Source organism: Nanorana parkeri, unplaced genomic scaffold, assembly GCF_000935625.1.
Source record: "Nanorana parkeri isolate BGI_ZX_2015 unplaced genomic scaffold, ASM93562v1 scaffold430, whole genome shotgun sequence".
NCBI classification, from domain to species: domain Eukaryota; kingdom Metazoa; phylum Chordata; class Amphibia; order Anura; family Dicroglossidae; genus Nanorana; species Nanorana parkeri.
Genome location: NW_017306698.1, coordinates 403,163 through 420,870, shown reverse-complemented (window position 1 = coordinate 420,870; position 17,708 = coordinate 403,163). Strand labels below are relative to the sequence as shown.

Genomic DNA, 17,708 nt, shown 5'->3' with positions numbered 1-17,708 from the left:
CGTGCCTGTGCCGATCGTGGATGTGGGCGGGCGGTGAGTGTGAGGCGGGAAGGAGGTGCGGCGTGGATGCGGGCGGGTCTGCGAGCGTGAGGTGGGGAGGAGGTGCGGCGCGCAGCATGTGTGGAGCCGTGAACAGGGCCAACTGATCGGAAGCCGATTAATCGATTATTGAAAAAGTTGACAACTTTTTCAATCGATTATAATCGATTATGTCGATTAGTTGTTGCAGCCCTATAGTACATGTACCTTTTCAGGCGTGGGCCGTTTTGTAGCGCGTTAGGGACGGGCGGAAATACGCCAAGGTGGGAACGAGACCATTGAATACAATGGGATTTATATTTTTGAGCGTTTTGTAGAGCGTTCGTCGAGCGTAGAACGCGCTACAAAACGTTCAGGTGTGAACGAGGGCTTATGGTACTAAAGGGTTTAATTCGGCTTTAAATAAGATCTAAACCCATTCAATAAAATCTCAAGCTTCAACATGGTACTGTAATTGGAATTGAAGATTTTAATGTTTCTGGTTTTTGTTTTTAGGGTTTTATTTTATTTTATTTTTTGCAACTTTCATTAAAATAATACGGTGATTTCTCCCATGAAAGTCCTTATTGGGGCACATCTTGTTTATAGGTTGTCAACACTTTCTCTGTCTCCCAGTTGTTCACCTTTTGTGTTCACCCTGTCACATGAGCTTCTGATAGAGACTCCAAGTGGCTGTTAAAACACATTGTTGTCACTCTCTGAGAAACGCCAAGCAGGCATTGCTGGAGAGTGAACACGTAGAAAAGGCTGCGGGCAATTAACATCACGGAGATGCAACAGAAGATGCAAATCATACCCAATGTGTCGGGCCGAATTTAAATCTTAGCTGGATTGCAGCGTATAATGGAATATAAGGAAGCAACTGAAAATAGGTTATGACTTGATTTTTAGATGGGGAAAGGGTGAAAAATTAGTGAATATTTAGTGAATCTGCATATTGAAAGTTTTTTTTTTTTTGTTTTATTTAGAGTTCTGCGCACACGCAGGCATCCATAGAAGTCACGCAGTTGGGCTGGCGGTGCTTGTGTGTGCACAGCGCCTTTCCTCCTCCCTTTAAAAAAAAATTATGCTTAAACTTCTATTTAATTCTTTGCGTAACAGTATTGTGATGTACAAAAATGTAGCGTGTCCTTTTTTTTTTTCCAGCACACATTCTTTTTTAAAGCAATAGGAAATCAGACGAATGCTATCCAATGCAGTCCAACCGTATTGGTGTGAATGAGCCCTAATACAATAGAAAATAATTTGCTTCTCTTATTAAATCTGCAAGTGATAATTGTAGTCAGGAGCTTGTTTATTCCAGTATAATTTGATTTTGCATCCATGACTGATGCAATTTGGAACACTTGAATGATTTAGGTCTGCAGGATTAAAGCAGCAGCAGCAGTGTACAATAAAAGATTAGTACCCACAACCATTTTTGTTTTCTTTTCATCACAGGAGTTCCCTTGCTTTGTGTCCATCCACTAAATTTGATAATAAGATGTGAATCTTATGGTCGCTAGCTGCCTGGTCATCTTTGACTTCAGTGCTGACTTGGATGACCTGAGCAGCCAGTAAAGCCAGAGCTCTTAAATTGTGACTCCGAGTACTGAAGTCATTAGATCAACATGTTGCCAGTCAGTTAGCATTTTCAGAAGCAAACATACACGATGGCAGTGTATATAATTCCATCCTTGCCGGTTTCCTTTAAAAAACAAACCGTCATCCACCCTGAAATTTGTGCACAGATGAGAAATTTTACAGGTTGATGCAAAAGTACACAGGAAGAAAATCCGATGAATACACAATCTATACTGTCCAACAAACTACAAAAATCCACCTAATTAGCCCTTATACAGGGCTTACTTGATCACTGCATCTAGTTTTCAGAGCACATGTGGAGATGGAGGGTCTATTTCCTGAATCTGCGCACAGTAATATTCCCTCTCTTCCCGCTGGATCAGCAGCCATGTTCAAACTGCCTAGAAAAGATGGTGCATGCATGAATCTATAACCAGCCTTTATAGCAGGGCGCACATTGGGAAGGCTTACAACAATACAAAACACAAAAAATCCCCAGCCTCAACCTGCCAGCCAGCCTGCAACCAAACAAGTAGCCCTGTCAACAGTATGCGTTAAAATCAGAGGTTTTAGTTGCACAAACTTTTGGCCAAAAATATGTAGAAGCCACACTGCCGCGCCAAGGCAACTCTGCAAAGTGTGGTCCTAACTCTATGTATCCGAGTCTCTAAGGGTGCCCACACACCTTACGATAATCGCGGGAAATCCCGCGATCGTACGATTATCGTAAGGTGTGTGGAAGCCGTGCGGCCTCTACTACTGTAAGGTCGCACGACTTTAAACTTACGGACATGTTTGAAAACCTGCCGAGCATCGTACGATGTTCGGCGCGTTTGTGGCATGTCCCTATGATAACAGCCGTACGGGCCGGTGTGCGCAAGCGCACACTGCCCGTTCGGCATTGCGGTCATCGGAAGCCCGCCCCTCGGGGGCGTGGCTTGCGATCATCGCAAGTACGATCTGCCTATGCAAGATAGGCAGATCGTACGTATTTTTTTAGTACCTTACAACCATCGCAAGACAAAAGTCTTGTGATGGTTGTAAGGTGTGTGCCCAGCCTTAGTGTGAGCATATTAAGTCGATAAATTACATGCAGGTGTACCTGGAGGTAGCCAACTCCTCCTAATAAGGTGCAGGGATGCGCTGGAGGCCCAGCAACCAAAAATGCACGCTGGGACTCCAGTGCGTCCCCCACACCAAAAATAGTCAAACTAGAAAAGATGGTGCATGCATGAATCTATAACCAGCCTTTATAGCAGGGCGCACATTGGGAAGGCTTACAACAATACAAAACACAAAAATTCCCCAGCCTCAACCTGCCAGCCAGCCTGCAACCAAACAAATAGCCCTGTCATATCATAATGCCTTTATGGGTGGGTGTCATTCTGGAGAGGATATGCGTATGCAACCTGGGTAACTTCCACGTTTGGTCATGAGCCCCCATGATTGAAATAACTCACTGGAAGGGGCAGGCCAGGGATTGTCACGCTGGCAAGGTAAGAGCTAGATGATGAGTGTCCTCCAGCCAGGAAATGAGGTGGACTTTTTGTGACTTGCTGAAGCTTCTAATGCACATTTTGAGAAGCTCACAGTGTGCAGACAATTCGGAGTACAGGAAAGGAGCCTGGGCAACTGTGGAAGGCCTGAATGAAAGGCTCAAGTTAAGCGTAAAAAAAAACAACCAACTTTGATGCCTAAAGCGACCTATATTTCATAGATCAAGAAGCCAAAAAGGTTACAGTGGGAATCATGGGGGATGACCTCCATCTGAATTAAAAACCAGGAGCTAAAAGGAATTCCCAGAGTACCAAATTAACAAGTGTGGGTTGTAGGGTTGCCACCTTTTTTCTTCAAGCGAAACCCGAACACTCAAGTGTTTTGAAGACATTTTTTTCGGAGAATAAGTTGTGGCTTATTCATATGTAAAGCGCGTCGCCCATTCATATGTAAATATCATATGTAAATATCGGCAGTAGCCCCTACCTTAATGTTGGTTGCCCCTGTCTGACCGACATCTTGTGTCCTGGTTTCTGCTGCCATGAAACCCGGACACAGCATTCAAAACCCGGACTGTCCGGGTGAATCCTGGACAGGTGGCAACCCTAGTGGGGTGAAGGATGGCAATACCTGGATAAGAAAGTAAAGGGCTGTATTCTCTGTATGCATTTCAAGGCTTTATGCTCCATTGTAAATAGTGTTCATTTTAAATTGTAGCTTCCTCAGTCACACTAGATGCAGTGCTTTTCAGCCCGATTTTGGCCGGAACGCACTGCCTCGCATTGCGGCCGGCTCACTTTTTAGTGGGGTGGGAGGGGGCGTGGTGGGCCATTCAAGTGAATGTCGCCGTAGCCACGCCCTCCGGCCGAAATGCGATCCGCCGCACGAGATCACAAGGCACATTGTGCCTGCGGTCCAGCCCTGTGCGATGCGATCAAAATAGTGCTTGTAGCATTTTGATCGCAACACACAGGTTCGGACTGTAGGCACAGTGCGGCGGATCGCATTTCGGCCGGAGGGCGTGGCTACGGTGACATTCACCTGAATGGCCCGCCACACCCCCTCCTACCCCACTAAAAAGTGAGCCGGCCGCAATGCGGGCCGGAACGCACTGCATATAGTGTGACTGAGCCCTTAGAGCTCACTTGTGCAACTCTGCTTAATTTTACTAACCCGGCCCGGTATTGGCTTATTAGACATTCTGTATGGAATAATAGCAGTCCAAACAATTCTTTGTTAGTACATTAAATGTTGTTGTGGGCAAAGATTGTTATTGTTCTGAAGCTAATTGGCATGACCTGGATTCCGAACTCATTACAGCAATCTCCGCTCCATCGTTGACACCACAGTGCCCATTAAGGGCAGCTTATTTTCAGGGGACTGCTGAAGTCCCAAACTAGTTTTGTCTGTCAGTATGGTATATGTTAAACCAAAGTATTTATTGTTTCATATTGTTGTATTTAGTTCTTCTGGTCTTAACTTGGGAAAACATCGTGGCCTAGGCCTATCATTACTAGTGGTCTGACTCACACTGTTGGAGTGGGAGCATCTGTTTTTTTGTTGGAACTGTACACTGGCTGCAACAGGAGAAATGAGACTGTGGGTGGGGATTAGAGCTGTAAACTTAAGCAAGAACATCTCCCCACCGGAGTACTGAAGGCATGGGGTAATTCAGTCTGCTCATGTCCACTCAGAGCTGAGTGTGTGTGCTGCTTTTATATTCTTTCTTCTTCCTTCATCTTTCCTACTCCTTTTTTTTGTATTTGTCTCTCACAATAATATTAAAGTGACACTAAACTCAGGAGTTTAATCTTAAAATGACATTCAAGTACCTTCACTGTTAACAATACTGGACCTTATGTGTGTATCACTCGGCTGTAGATCCTCAAATCATCTCAATTGGTGGAGACACTGTCCTTCCTCCTGGAGGGTGGCTACTTTTGTTCCCCATGGTCCCTGTGTGTGTTGTAAAGTAGTCACCACTCTAAGCTCGCTCCCGTGATGGACTACAATCTCCATATAAATTAGTGAATTAAACTTGAGATTGTAGTGCATCACTGGAGCTAGCTTTTTTTTTAAGATTTAAAGGAGAACAACGAGGTGAATGATTTTCACTGATCCTCATAGTTAGATCCGATGTGTGGCAATGAAATTGTCACACGTCGGCTCTATAGATTTGGCAAGTGAGCGAACACAAACCGCCGCTCACTCACTTCCCGATCATCTTCCTGCAGATGGTGGTGACTGTCAGTCACGGCTCCCGCATGGATTCCCCCTTCCCCTCTCCGATCCTCCAGTGCTGAGTGCAGAAACGGACAAGGGAGGGGACAGACACAGCTGTCTCTGTCTCTAGATAGGTAGTTGTCAAGCAGCCAGATCTTGATACTATTGTCGGGATCTGTCCCAGCTGCGGCGCTCTCAGTGTATATAGTGAGCTATAGCCCACTATACACGGAGCTTTGGGTCATGGGAGGACGTTTGTATATGTCGTCGCGTGACCCTAAATAGAGCTATGGGATAAAAAGGTTACCCCATAGTTCTCTTAATTCCTGAGTTTAGTGTCCCTTTTAAGCCACTTTTAAGAACATTGCTCTTAAAGTGTATGTCAACCCTAACAATGGACCTTTCTTATTTAATATCCTTTGGTCTACTAAATAAATAATTGGAAGCTTGTTACATCTGTTTTATAAATACAGGAAAACAATCTAGTTGATAGGTCAGGACATCTCTGAATTTCTGACAATATCTGCTTCTGTTGTTTCAAGGAGTCTGTTTAGCCTTCCCAGATCTTATCTTATCTTAGCAATAAAAGTCAATTAGTGCCTATGCTTTGGAGGTGGGAACTGTGGGTGGGGTTGAGTAGTTTAGCAAAAGTGTGTGTGTGTGTGTCTGTGTGTGTGTGTTTTGACTCGACACATATGAAACAACTTTCACAGCCCTGTGTGGAAAGGCTGTTAGGACCTTACTATGTAATGTTTCCTTAGACAAATTAAATGCACTTTTTGCTACTTCCCTCTTTTGACCTTGGACATCCCCTTTTAGTGTGGCGACTGGCTGCCATCTGTAAGATGTTCCTTTTAAAGTCAGGGACACCTTACAATTTCTTTTTATTGTACCAGTCTTTATATCATAAAAATGCTCATTTTGTATGTGGTCTTTAAAATAAAATGATAGATTTTAGTAATTGTCCCAATACCCAAGAGATGGGACTGCACACCTCCAAGGGACAGGAAACTGGAAGAACCCCGATTCTAATTACATGTACTTGATATGAGCACGAGAGAGGCCAACATGTAGATAAAATGGACGCAGCTCTTTGAACAAGGCAGGCAGTGTGCTCATGGTGACCTCTGTGTATATTTTGGAGGAAGACTGGGATCAGAGCAGCTGTTTTTGGAATCTGCACAGCTGGAGATCATATTCCTTGTTCACTTCTGCCAGGACTGATGAGCGCAGAGGGATTTCTTAGTCAGCAAAATAATTATTCAGCATTTTTCTTTTTGTGTATTAAAGCAGAATGTCAGGCAGTATATTTAAAAATAAATAAATCAGTTCTATATGCATTGAAAGTCATTAAGTGTTTAAGACTGCTAATATAATTGCCTGAAATCTGTCTTTGTATTGCCTTCCCACCATGCCCTGCACAGAGCACAACCTGGTCAAACTGAGGTCCTGTACTGTGGGCCAATCTGACCATTTGTTTTGTATGATACAAGTTTGCTTAACATGTTTTCAGACACCTGGGCATGGTAAATTGGAGGTGTTTAGAAAGTTTTGGGGAGGAAAGCAAGGTATGCAGCAACATTATGAATCCTAATCCAAAGTGACCCTAACCAGGTCTAAAAATGTTACAGCCCAACTCCCCAATTACACTCCAACCCCCATTTTGTATGTTGTGTTTCTATTAGTTTTATATTTCCCTTTTTCAGATTTCTTCAGGCCAGTCATGTGACAAGCAATTCCTCTTCCCCTCTTCTCTGTTTCTGGGCAGTGCTGGATGATGCAGAGAGCGTCTTTGACATGGTGACATCAAAGCCCCACTTTGCATCATGACACTGTTGGTGAAGGGTGCCAAAGTAAACCCAACCAAGTCTTAAAAGTTTAAAGCCCACCTCCAGGCACAGTCCCCCTTCACCCCTGCAGTATTTTCAATATTTATTCCGGGTCAGTACCTCCTAGTATTGAAGCTAGAGACAGCCAGGCAGGTTTAATTAAGTAGGAGGTCAGCAATGGCTCTGTATTTCTCGCTGTGCTGGTTTCCTTCAAGCCCAACTATACAAAGTGAAACCAGTTGTCCCTTTTGAATATAAATTGGTGCCATAGATGCGAGGTCACAAATGACACAAGACGTGAATGTTGAGAGTAGTTGGCTTGTGTTTATTGAGTTATCTGTGACTGGCTGATTTTCTTGTACGTCGCCTTGATCTTCTTCGCTTTAACTTTCTTTTGTTGCGGCTGCCCAGTGTCTTTCTTCCTTTAGATCCGCCATTTATGAACAAGGATTTTCTCAGCAGGGAGAGAGCTGCTATCTTCATATAATTCAGCATCCTTTTGTGGTTTCGTGCTCCTGTTCTAGGTGCCGCTTTTACTCTACACAAGCTTTGGACGAGGGAGGTCCTGGCATTGTGAGCTGCGGTGGACATGCGATATGTGCAGCGTACCTTCTTCTGGCCCCCTGTGGAGCTGAAGGTGATGGATACATCATGAAGTCCAGCTCTGCCTTTTCTAGATGGTCTTCGTTTAGAAACTCTCCTTCTTTTTGCATGTCTGCTTCTTCTTCTGGACCGAGTGTGTCTCTTTCTGGTTTTAGCCATCTTTTCACCGCCTGTTAGAACTACAAAAGGAGATGGTTAGTCTGCTGATCCCCATCGTCTTTAAACAGGTCATTGGTTTACTGGCTTGGAAATTGAAAGCAACTTCAGCATTCCCTGCACTGATCTGATCAGGTTGCATCTTTAAAAATTTGTAGGATATAACCGTCGGAGCATCTCAACAATTAATAGTGGTCTGATTGGAAGGTAGATTGGTGGGGGGGGGCGTGTATAGTGCTTTATTAGTCCATTGACAGATATCCAACTACGTAACCCACAACACTCCTGGCGCTAAAGAAACCTTTCCTAGAAGAGAAGAAAGGCTGCTTTTACTGTCTAATTCAGCAAATACTTGTTTCCTGGCTGTCATCCCGATCCTCCGGATTTAATATTTTGAGTCCCTAAATTGTAACAAGTAGGGATGCACCGATACTAGTATTTATATCTGTGCCGATACAGAGTACTCGCCCAAATGCTCTGATACCTTCCCTGATACCGGAACTTTTGGTCAGAAGATTTCCTCTGACCGGCAGTGCCATAGGAGAACATGGAGCCAGCTTCCCGTGCGATCAGGATGCTGGGAGGCGGGTCATTTCTCGCTGCCCGGCTTGTTGATTGGCTGGGAAGCTGGTTTCCTGGCCAATCACAATCAAGTCAGCCAAACAACATGGAGCCGGCTTCCCGGGCAATCAGGAAGCCGGGTGGCATGTCATTACCCACCGCCCGGCTTCCTGATTGCCCAGGAAGCCGCCTCCATGTCAGTGGAAGCACCGGTATCGGTACTCTGCATCGGCGAGTACTGAAAGCAAGGTATTGGTACTCGTACTCTATACCGAAAAAACTGGTTAGTGTCTCGGAAAACACTTGACACACAGCCAGGCAAATGTCTGTTTTCAGAATTTTAACATGGGCTGACCACCAGTTCTTCTAGGAAGGGTTTACTTTAAATGGGGAATAACGGTGCTGGTACACAGATTTACATACCAGTTGTCAAAGACGACATGACTTTTGACCTTCCTTTACATTAAGTGGCCTGTGTATGAGCTGACACTGTCAAAGTCAATAGATCATGCATATCAACTAGATGAGCTTCATACTATGCAAGGTGGCCTGCATTTTACTGCACCTGATGAACACAGGTCACCCCAAGGGTACACTGAAAACAGTTTTCTATGTGCTCCACTAACACCACACGGATGTGTGATATTCGGTGAGGAGAAATATATAGACATGCTGCATTTTTCCGCAGCACATTGCACAGCACTGGATGTAACTGTAGCACATCTCAATGTTCTGCTTTGAGGAAACATGAATGAAGTGACACTTCAATAAATGGAAAGAAAAAGGAAACTGTGCATTACGTTGCACTGCTCATCACTACTGCTGCACATTGGACACTGACCCTCGTGTTGAAATGGGCCATTCTAATACCCTGTTTCCCCGAAAATAAGACCTACCCCGAAAGTAAGACCTAGCACTATTTTTCAAGATTCCTGTAATATAAGACCTACCCCGAAAATAAGACCCAGTTTGGTGGTAGCATGTGAGGGGGAACTTGCAGGAGAGATGGTATCAGCCTGCAGGGACATACTGTATTAAGAGGATGACAGGGGACTCCCTCCAGACAGCGCAGTGACAGGGAGCACTCCAGTACCATACTTCACCAACTGCTGTCCCCCTGAAGGCACTGCTTAGTGTAATGGTACTGTACTGTAATATGTACCGGAAAATTTGCCTTCCAGGAGATAACACAGAACGTTGCTAGAAATCTGTCATTTTGAGGCTTTGCAGTTTGTTGAAATGACAAATTTGCCTGGAGGTCACAAGAAGGGTAGCTTTTTATATACCAAGTGGGAAGACACAGGGCGTAGTTATTTGGAATATGTCCAAAGATGAAATGATAGGATTTCAAAAGAATCCTCTCTTCCAAACAGCGATCAACCTCCCTGGTATAAACAAGTCCAAGTTTAAACATGATAATAAAGCCTGTCATCTACTTTTGGTTGTCTCTCATATCAGTAGAGATGTCAGATCTGTAGTCAAGGAATGATCAGAGATTTTTAGAGATAAACACGTAGTTGTAACATTTTGCTTTAAAGTGGACCTGTCGGCTATTTATATATTTTGATAAAAGTCCTGCTTAAGAGAATCGGCATCAATATTTCTTTACTTCTGTTGGCCTAAAAGCTGGTGTTGTTCCTGCACCCCTTCGAATCTGGTTGCACTTAGTAGTGTCCCAACTTTCTGCTTTTGGTAATGACTGCCATGTGCCTGTCTAGGTGGCCAGTGAAGTCATTTGGTAGTGCCAAGTCCTGAAGTCTTGTATCTAGGAACCAAATGAAGCTGGTTTTAGAGTGGCACACAGAGGAGGGTTTGGATGTCAAAGATGATGGCCATGTTGGGGCACTTGATCATACGCTGGCAGACCAAGATGGGTTATTTAAATCTAGCCTTACAATATTTTGTTTATGGCAGGCCTCCAACCCTGCCAGCTGCTATTTGGGGAAACGACTGGTTATATCTTGGCCAATTATTCCTGCTTATGCTAAAAAGACAAGTTGAACATTCATATTCATGGACCAGCTGGGCATTGGTACTGCCTGAGGCTAGTCAGACTACGTTTAACTTTTGGTGTGTACTTTTTCAATAAGATTTGTGTACATTTAATACATTGTGTTTGTTTTGTGTGCATCACGTGTATGTGTGTTTGTACCCTAACCAATTAGTTGCCTAAAATGATGTTGGATTGTAGACCTATAATGCATACCCCTTTTAAAATAATGAGTTGTCCACAAAAATGTCCATGGTATATGAAGTAAAGCACCTTGTGGTACTTGCAAATCCCTTTGTTAGTCTTTAAACTGATCCCCTTAGATCCATTTGAATGGCACCCTAACATCTCTCCCAGCCACCGTGCTATGCACCGCGGTACCATACACCACTTTTTTCCACTGTAATGCACTGTATTATGGCATCATGCACAGCAGCAGAGAAGTGCATTGGAATTCCATTTGCATAAATACCAATGCACGCTAGGTGAGTTGTGCGATAGTACATATTAGGCTATTGCCACTGTCCATGTCCTCCTGGAAAGATTCACCCTCTTTTTGACCTGGTGGACATTGTCACCGGGACAGAAATTCAAAGGTTTACAGTTGTCACCAGAACAGGTGTCCCCTCTGGCAAAAATTCCCCTCACCTCTTGTTTATGGTCTAAAAGGGGATTTCCACTCGCTGTCTCAAACAGGAAGTAAATAAAAATAAAAAATCTCCTAGTTTGGGCCCATAAAAAGGGTTCAAAATAGTCCCTAAATAAAGCTTTGCTCAATATATTTTGATTTACAGAAAGTGGTGTTTCTAGCTGTGTGTGGTTTTTGTGATTTTTGTTTTGTTTTTTTATTTTTTTTTGTCACTTAGTTTTTAATTTTACTTATTCTGTATAATGTCTGTTTTCTACATATTAGGCTATTGCCACTGTCCATGTCCTCCTGGAAAGATTCACCCTCTTTTTGACCTGGTGGACATGGTCACCGGGACAGAAAGTGATCAGAAATTCAAAGGTTTACAGTTGTCACCAGAACAGATGTCCCCTCTGGCAAAAATTCCCCTCACCTCATGTTTGTGATCTAAAAGGGGATTTCCACTCGCTGTCTCAAACAGGAAGTAAATTTTTTAAAAAATATCCTAGTTTTGGGCCCATAAAAAGGGTTCGAACTAGTCTCTAAATAAAGCTTTGCTCAATATATTTTTATTTGCAGAAAGTGGTGTTTCTAGCTGTGTTTTTGGTTCTGTGATCTTATTTTTTGTCGCTTGGTTTAATTTTACTTATTCTGTATAATGGTGTCCCTAGGCCCTTGGAGGCGAGAGGTCAAATGAAATCTGATGGTTACTAATCTGCAAAAATCACTAGGCCACAGCGACTGTTTGCTTTAACGGCTGTTTATGTCCAGTAATAACAGCCAGTAATAACTGCCAGCAGCAGGAGCGATCGTGTCGCTGGAAATAAGGACCGTTGTACAGCTTAGTGAATTGAGCCTGCAGTCTATCGAATAACCGAGCCCTGTAATAGACGAATGTAAAACACTGCAGGTCTCTGTGTTTTGGTATTATATAGACTAAAATGCATAATTATAACAATTTAATAATGTTCACAATCATTCATAAGCCTAATTATGACTGGTGCTCTTTGGCGTGCCTGTGAAAGACCCCAGAGACATTCTCCTTGGACAGAGAAATGGCAGTGCTTGCTTAGCCAAGAAGTCTGGCAGTGTTGGTTCTCGGTAACAAAGTGACATTATCAGAGAGGGGCAATGAAGAGTATTATGTCTTTTAGTCACCACAGACTTATATTGGTTATTTGGGTTTGATATACATTACAGTAATAATGAAAATGTGGATACTGTTCAATAAATCGTTATTGCCACAAGCTTATTTTTCTTCCAAATAAACTGCAGGAAGACCTATCGGAAAATAAATGTACATGTTTTATGTTAAATGAGAATGAAATGTGTGGACCCTGCCATCCCTATCTATCTAGGTCTGCCCTTTACCTCTTTGCCAAAGCTGTTTCGTTGGTGTGTCTCGTCTCCTTCAAAGCCAGATCTTAACTGCTTCAACTGTCATGGCGTGCAGAGCTCTTGGTGTCCCCTGTAGTCATGTGACTATATAACTGGGTGCCTATTGGCTGACTGCTGCACTCACCTGTATGGTCAAACCATACACGTTCTACCCACTACAGCCACTCAGTACAGACCATTTGCTTGAGTCCAAATGCATTTTAGCCATGTGAGTGTGTGTTGCACAATGTCATTGGTTGTTCGGACATAGGCGGCTCAGGTTTAGTTGCCAAATCCAGACAGAAATTCGGGTTCGGGCACCACTGAAGCTACTTACTGTTTTCTACATATTAGGCTATTGCCACTGTCCATGTCCTCCTGGAAAGATTCACCCTCTTTTTGACCTGGTGGACATTGTCACCGGGACAGAAATTCAAAGGTTTACAGTTGTCACCAGAACAGGTGTCCCCTCTGGCAAAAATTCCCCTCACCTCTTGTTTATGGTCTAAAAGGGGATTTCCACTCGCTGTCTCAAACAGGAAGTAAATTTAGAGAGAAAAAAAATATCATAGTTTGGGCCCAGAAAAAGGGTTTGAGCTAGTCTCTAAAGCTTTGCTGAATGTATTTTTATTTGCAGAAAGTGGTGTTTCTAGCTGTGTTTTTGGTTTTGTGATTTTTTTTTTTTTTTTGGTCACTTAGTTTAATTTTACTTATTCTGTATAATTTCTGTTTTCTACATATTAGGCTATTGCCACTGTCCGTGTCCTCCTGGAAAGATTCACCCTCTTTTTTACCTGGTGGACATTGTCTCCAGGACAGAAAGTGATCAAAAATTCAAAGGTTTACAGTTGTCACCAGAACAGATGTCCCCTCTGGCAAAAATTCCCCTCACCTCTTGTTTGTGGTCTAAAAGTGGATTTCAACCTGCTGTCTCAAACAGGAAGTAAATAAAATTAAAAAATCTCCTAATTTGGGCCCATAAAAAGGGTTTGAGCTAGTCTCTAAAGTTAAAATCACTAGGCCACAGCGACTGTTTGCTTTAACGGCTGTTTATGTCCAGTAATAACAGCCAGTAATAACTGCCAGCAGCAGGAGCGATCGTGTCGCTGGAAATAAGGACCGTTGTACAGCTTAGTGAATTGAGCCTGCAGTCTATCGAATAACCGAGCCCTGTAATAGAGGGATGTAAAACACTGCAGGTCTCTGTGTTTTGGTACTATATAGACTAAAATGCATAATTATAACAATTTTTAATAATGTTCACAATCATTCATAAGCCTAATTTTGACTGGTGCTCTTTGGCGTGCCTGTGAAAGACCCCAGAGACATTCTCCTTGGACAGAGAAATGGCAGTGCTTGCTTAGCCAAGAAGTCTGGCAGTGTTGGTTCTCGGTAACAAAGTGACATTATCAGAGAGGGGCAATGAAGAGTATTATGTCTTTTAGTCACCACAGACTTATATTGGTTATTTGGGTTTGATATACATTACAGTAATAATGAAAATGTGGATACTGTTCAATAAATCGTTATTGCCACAAGCTTATTTTTCTTCCAATTAAACTGCAGGAAGACCTATCGGAAAATAAATGTACATGTTTTATGTTAAATAAAAATGAGAATGCAATGTGTGGACCCTGCCATCCCTATCTATCTAGATCTGCCCTTTACCTCTTTGCCAAAGCTGTTTCGTTGGTGTCTCGTCCCCTTCAAAGCCAGATCTTAACTGCTTCAACTGTCATGGCGTGCAGAGCTCTTAGTGTCCCCTGTAGTCATGTGACTATATAACTGGGTGCCTATTGGCTGACTGCTGCACTCACCTGTATGGTCAAACCATACACGTTCTACCCACTACAGCCACTCAGTACAGACCATTTGCTTGAGTCCAAATGCATTTTAGCCATGTGAGTGTGTGTTGCACAATGTCATTGGTTGTTCGGACATAGGCGGCTCAGGTTTAGTTGCCAAACCCAGACAGAAATCCGGGTTCGAGCACAACTGAAGCTGCTTACTGTTTTCTACATATTAGGCTATTGCCACTGTCCATGTCCTCCTGGAAAGATTCACCCTCTTTTTGACCTGGTGGACATTGTCACCGGGACAGAAATTCAAAGGTTTACAGTTGTCACCAGAACAGGTGTCCCCTCTGGCAAAAATTCCCCTCACCTCTTGTTTATGGTCTAAAAGGGGATTTCCACTCGCTGTCTCAAACAGGAAGTAAATAAAAATAAAAAATCTCCTAGTTTGGGCCCATAAAAAGGGTTCGAACTAGTCTCTAAATAAAGCTTTGCTCAATATATTTTTATTTGCAGAAAGTGGTGTTTCTAGCGGTGTGTGGTTTTGTGATTATTTGTTTTTTGCATCATATGAACTAATTCACATCAATTAGTTTTTTTAACTTTTTTCTGTTTTTTGTTTTGCTTTGTCTTTCTTTAAATTAACACATTTTGATCCTTGATTAGAAATGAAGTATAAGTATCTTATTTGTACAAAATGCTGCATTTATTTCTTTGGCTTGGACAATAATAATCATAATAAAATAGATATCTATATTTAAGCTCCATTCAAGCTATATCTAAAGTTTCACCTTGTAGTACCCCCATCTTCTTCCAACACACACGCACACGCACACACACACACACACACACACGCACACACACACTCTACATGGGTTAAATGCTCATTTTTATCTAGGGGGATTGGAATAATAATCATTCCTTGCTCCCGCTGCACCTTTCGGATGTTCCCTGGATGCGGTTGGGTCCTCAGTCTATGTACAGTGCAGGATCCCTGGTCCTGCATTGTAGATGAAAAGCTGCACCCGCTCAGGTGGATGAAAGAAGCAGCATCAGGGGACCAGTCCTACAGAGGAGGAAGCCTGCAGGAGTGAGGAATAAGGCAAGTATTTTATCTTAATCCTTACTTCCTAGACAAAATGAGCATTTAACCCTAGGGGGGGGGGGATGGGACACTACAAAGTGACATTTTTAGAAATGCCTAAGTTCAGCTTTAATATAGTAGTTGGACAGTATAACAGTGATTTATTTGTGTGTCTACAGGCTTCTGTCCCACAAGTAGTACAGCTGTCGGTGTGTGCTAAGCTTGTAACTTTTGATTTGTCTGTGACAGGTGACATTGGAGAAGGTCCTGGGTATCACGGTGTCAGCTGGAAGAAGTCTCTCCTGTGACCCAAAGACCGGCCTTGTTGCATATCCAGCTGGGTAAGTTGATCCTTTTTTTTCTTCTTCATTTTATCCCCTAGGACTTGATGGCCAGCAGAGGTCTGACGGTGACAGGTTAGAAAGCTTTGCTTGGCTGGTGTGTAATCCATTCATAGAACACGCTGCAGAATTAGTTTACATAAAAAGATATATTGCATTTTATTGTGATTTAAATAACATTGATTTAATTTAGAGATTAAATAAAATTGATTTAATTTAGAGCGGTTGTTTCCACCTCGCTTCCCCTCCGCTGCAGCAGTCTAAGGTCCTGTGAGTAATTACATTCTATACACTGTGTATAGGACATGAGGATGCCGAGGGAAGTACCACAAATATATAAGGTAAAGCTTCTACACTGACTGTAGTGCAGTACATACATGGTTAACAGAAACAGAAATCTGGTTGGTTCTTCACTTTGTAGTTTACACTACCTTACTGACTGAATGAATACATTTGAAATTAGGATTTCCATGTGTGCATCAAATATTGAAAGTTCTCTTAGGAGCGGGTAAGACTGTGTGAGGTTAGATTTTTTTGCAGGAAAGCAGCTATCGGACTACAGGTGGCCCGTTGATTCGCTGAAGATGTGGTCTCTTACAGCTCACCATGACTCAGACGAAATTCAAGCTATTTATGGCCAGCTTTAGTTGTACATTATCTTTTCTGTACAGTAAAAACTCTAATAAGCCAGTATTGGCGTCTTTCAACTGCTTTAGAGGTTTTGTAGAATATTTTCCTCTTGGGTACGTGTTATTTATGCTTCAGGGTGATTAGGGAGGTTATTGGCAGTCTTGGCATTTCTGAGCCAGGTGTTGTACATTTACACATTGCCCTCAGGCCTAGAGCTCTCTGGAGTATTTGTTTTCCTCCTCCCAAGTTCAGGTCATAGTAAGGACTCCTTTCCGGTAATTTTACTTGCTTTGCCTTTATGATTGCAGTATGTTAGAAGGACCTATAATTATATATGATATATTGAAATCTGGCTCCAAGATCCTGTCTTCTAACTTATAGCTATGAATCACAGAAAGGTGAAATGCTGTTCTTTCCAGATGTTGCCTTCAGTAGTTTGCAAACAGTGTTCTTGTTTTAGAATGCTGTACTGTATACAATGTGCTTCCATTGACATATAACCCTAGGTCTCTCTATGAAAGTCCAGAGCAAAAAAAGTGACTTGTCGAGGTGCTGCACAGCTTTTCTAACCAAAATATCAATGTAGGCTCATTTTGAGCACCAATGAGCCACATTCTAGCCATACCCCTACCATCCAGCAGAAAACTGCTCACCCATAGGGATGGTTGGGGCTGTGCCATGCATGCTCACTTTGAAGATGAGCTAGTGGGGACCGTTTCACTAGAAAGGCTGTGCCTCACACTGAAGACCACTGTAATGGGGGAGCAAGATAGATAAGTATTTAACACAGCAGACTTCACTAGGGGGTGGACAGTTGCATACAGTAGAAGTTTACAAGAAGTGTACTTGTACTTTTATTCCCAGCTGACCCAGCGTTGTCCTGCTGTGCTCTGCTGCTGCACACTGGCTCCCATGTTGCCATATTGCTTTATGATGTCATCTAGAGCCAGTTGTCTGCTCCTGGTTCTTGCAGCCAGCCCACAATAATCAGGTCCGCCCTCTTCTAGCTGCTGAAGCCTCCCCTGATATGTGACTTGCATATCTCAGGAGGGTTTATGAGCAGGGTTCATGTCATTCTCAACATAAATTGCTACCACTCCAACCAATTTAGCTAGCCAGCAAAAAAAAAAAACAAACAGAAAAAAAAGCAAATTTACGCTGTTTAACAAACCGACTATAGTTGCACATGGTTTGCAAATATGTGTAGAAGCCACGCTGCCTTGTCGAGGCCCCTCTGTGAAGTGTGGTCCATAACGCTAGTCTGAGAGCATCCATGTTGAAGCATATAGCAGGGGTTGGCAACCACAGCACATGAAGGCAGGGGTGAGCTGGAGAGCTAAAAAAAATAAAATAGGTTGGGGTTTTAGATTTTTCGGCAAGGGGGGGGGGGGGGG

The 17,708-nt window shown here is 42.9% G+C and overlaps 1 protein-coding gene across 1 annotated transcript in view; it reads left to right on the top strand.

The window, feature by feature from the left end:
* MAPKBP1 (mitogen-activated protein kinase binding protein 1) overlaps nt 1-17,708 on the top strand; it is a 152,685-nt gene that overhangs the window by 51,277 nt on the left and 83,700 nt on the right. Inside the window, exon 3 of the mRNA XM_018560054.1 lies at nt 15,593-15,684. Within this exon, the coding sequence (XP_018415556.1) occupies nt 15,593-15,684 (92 nt within the window). The remainder of the gene's footprint in view (nt 1-15,592; nt 15,685-17,708) is intronic.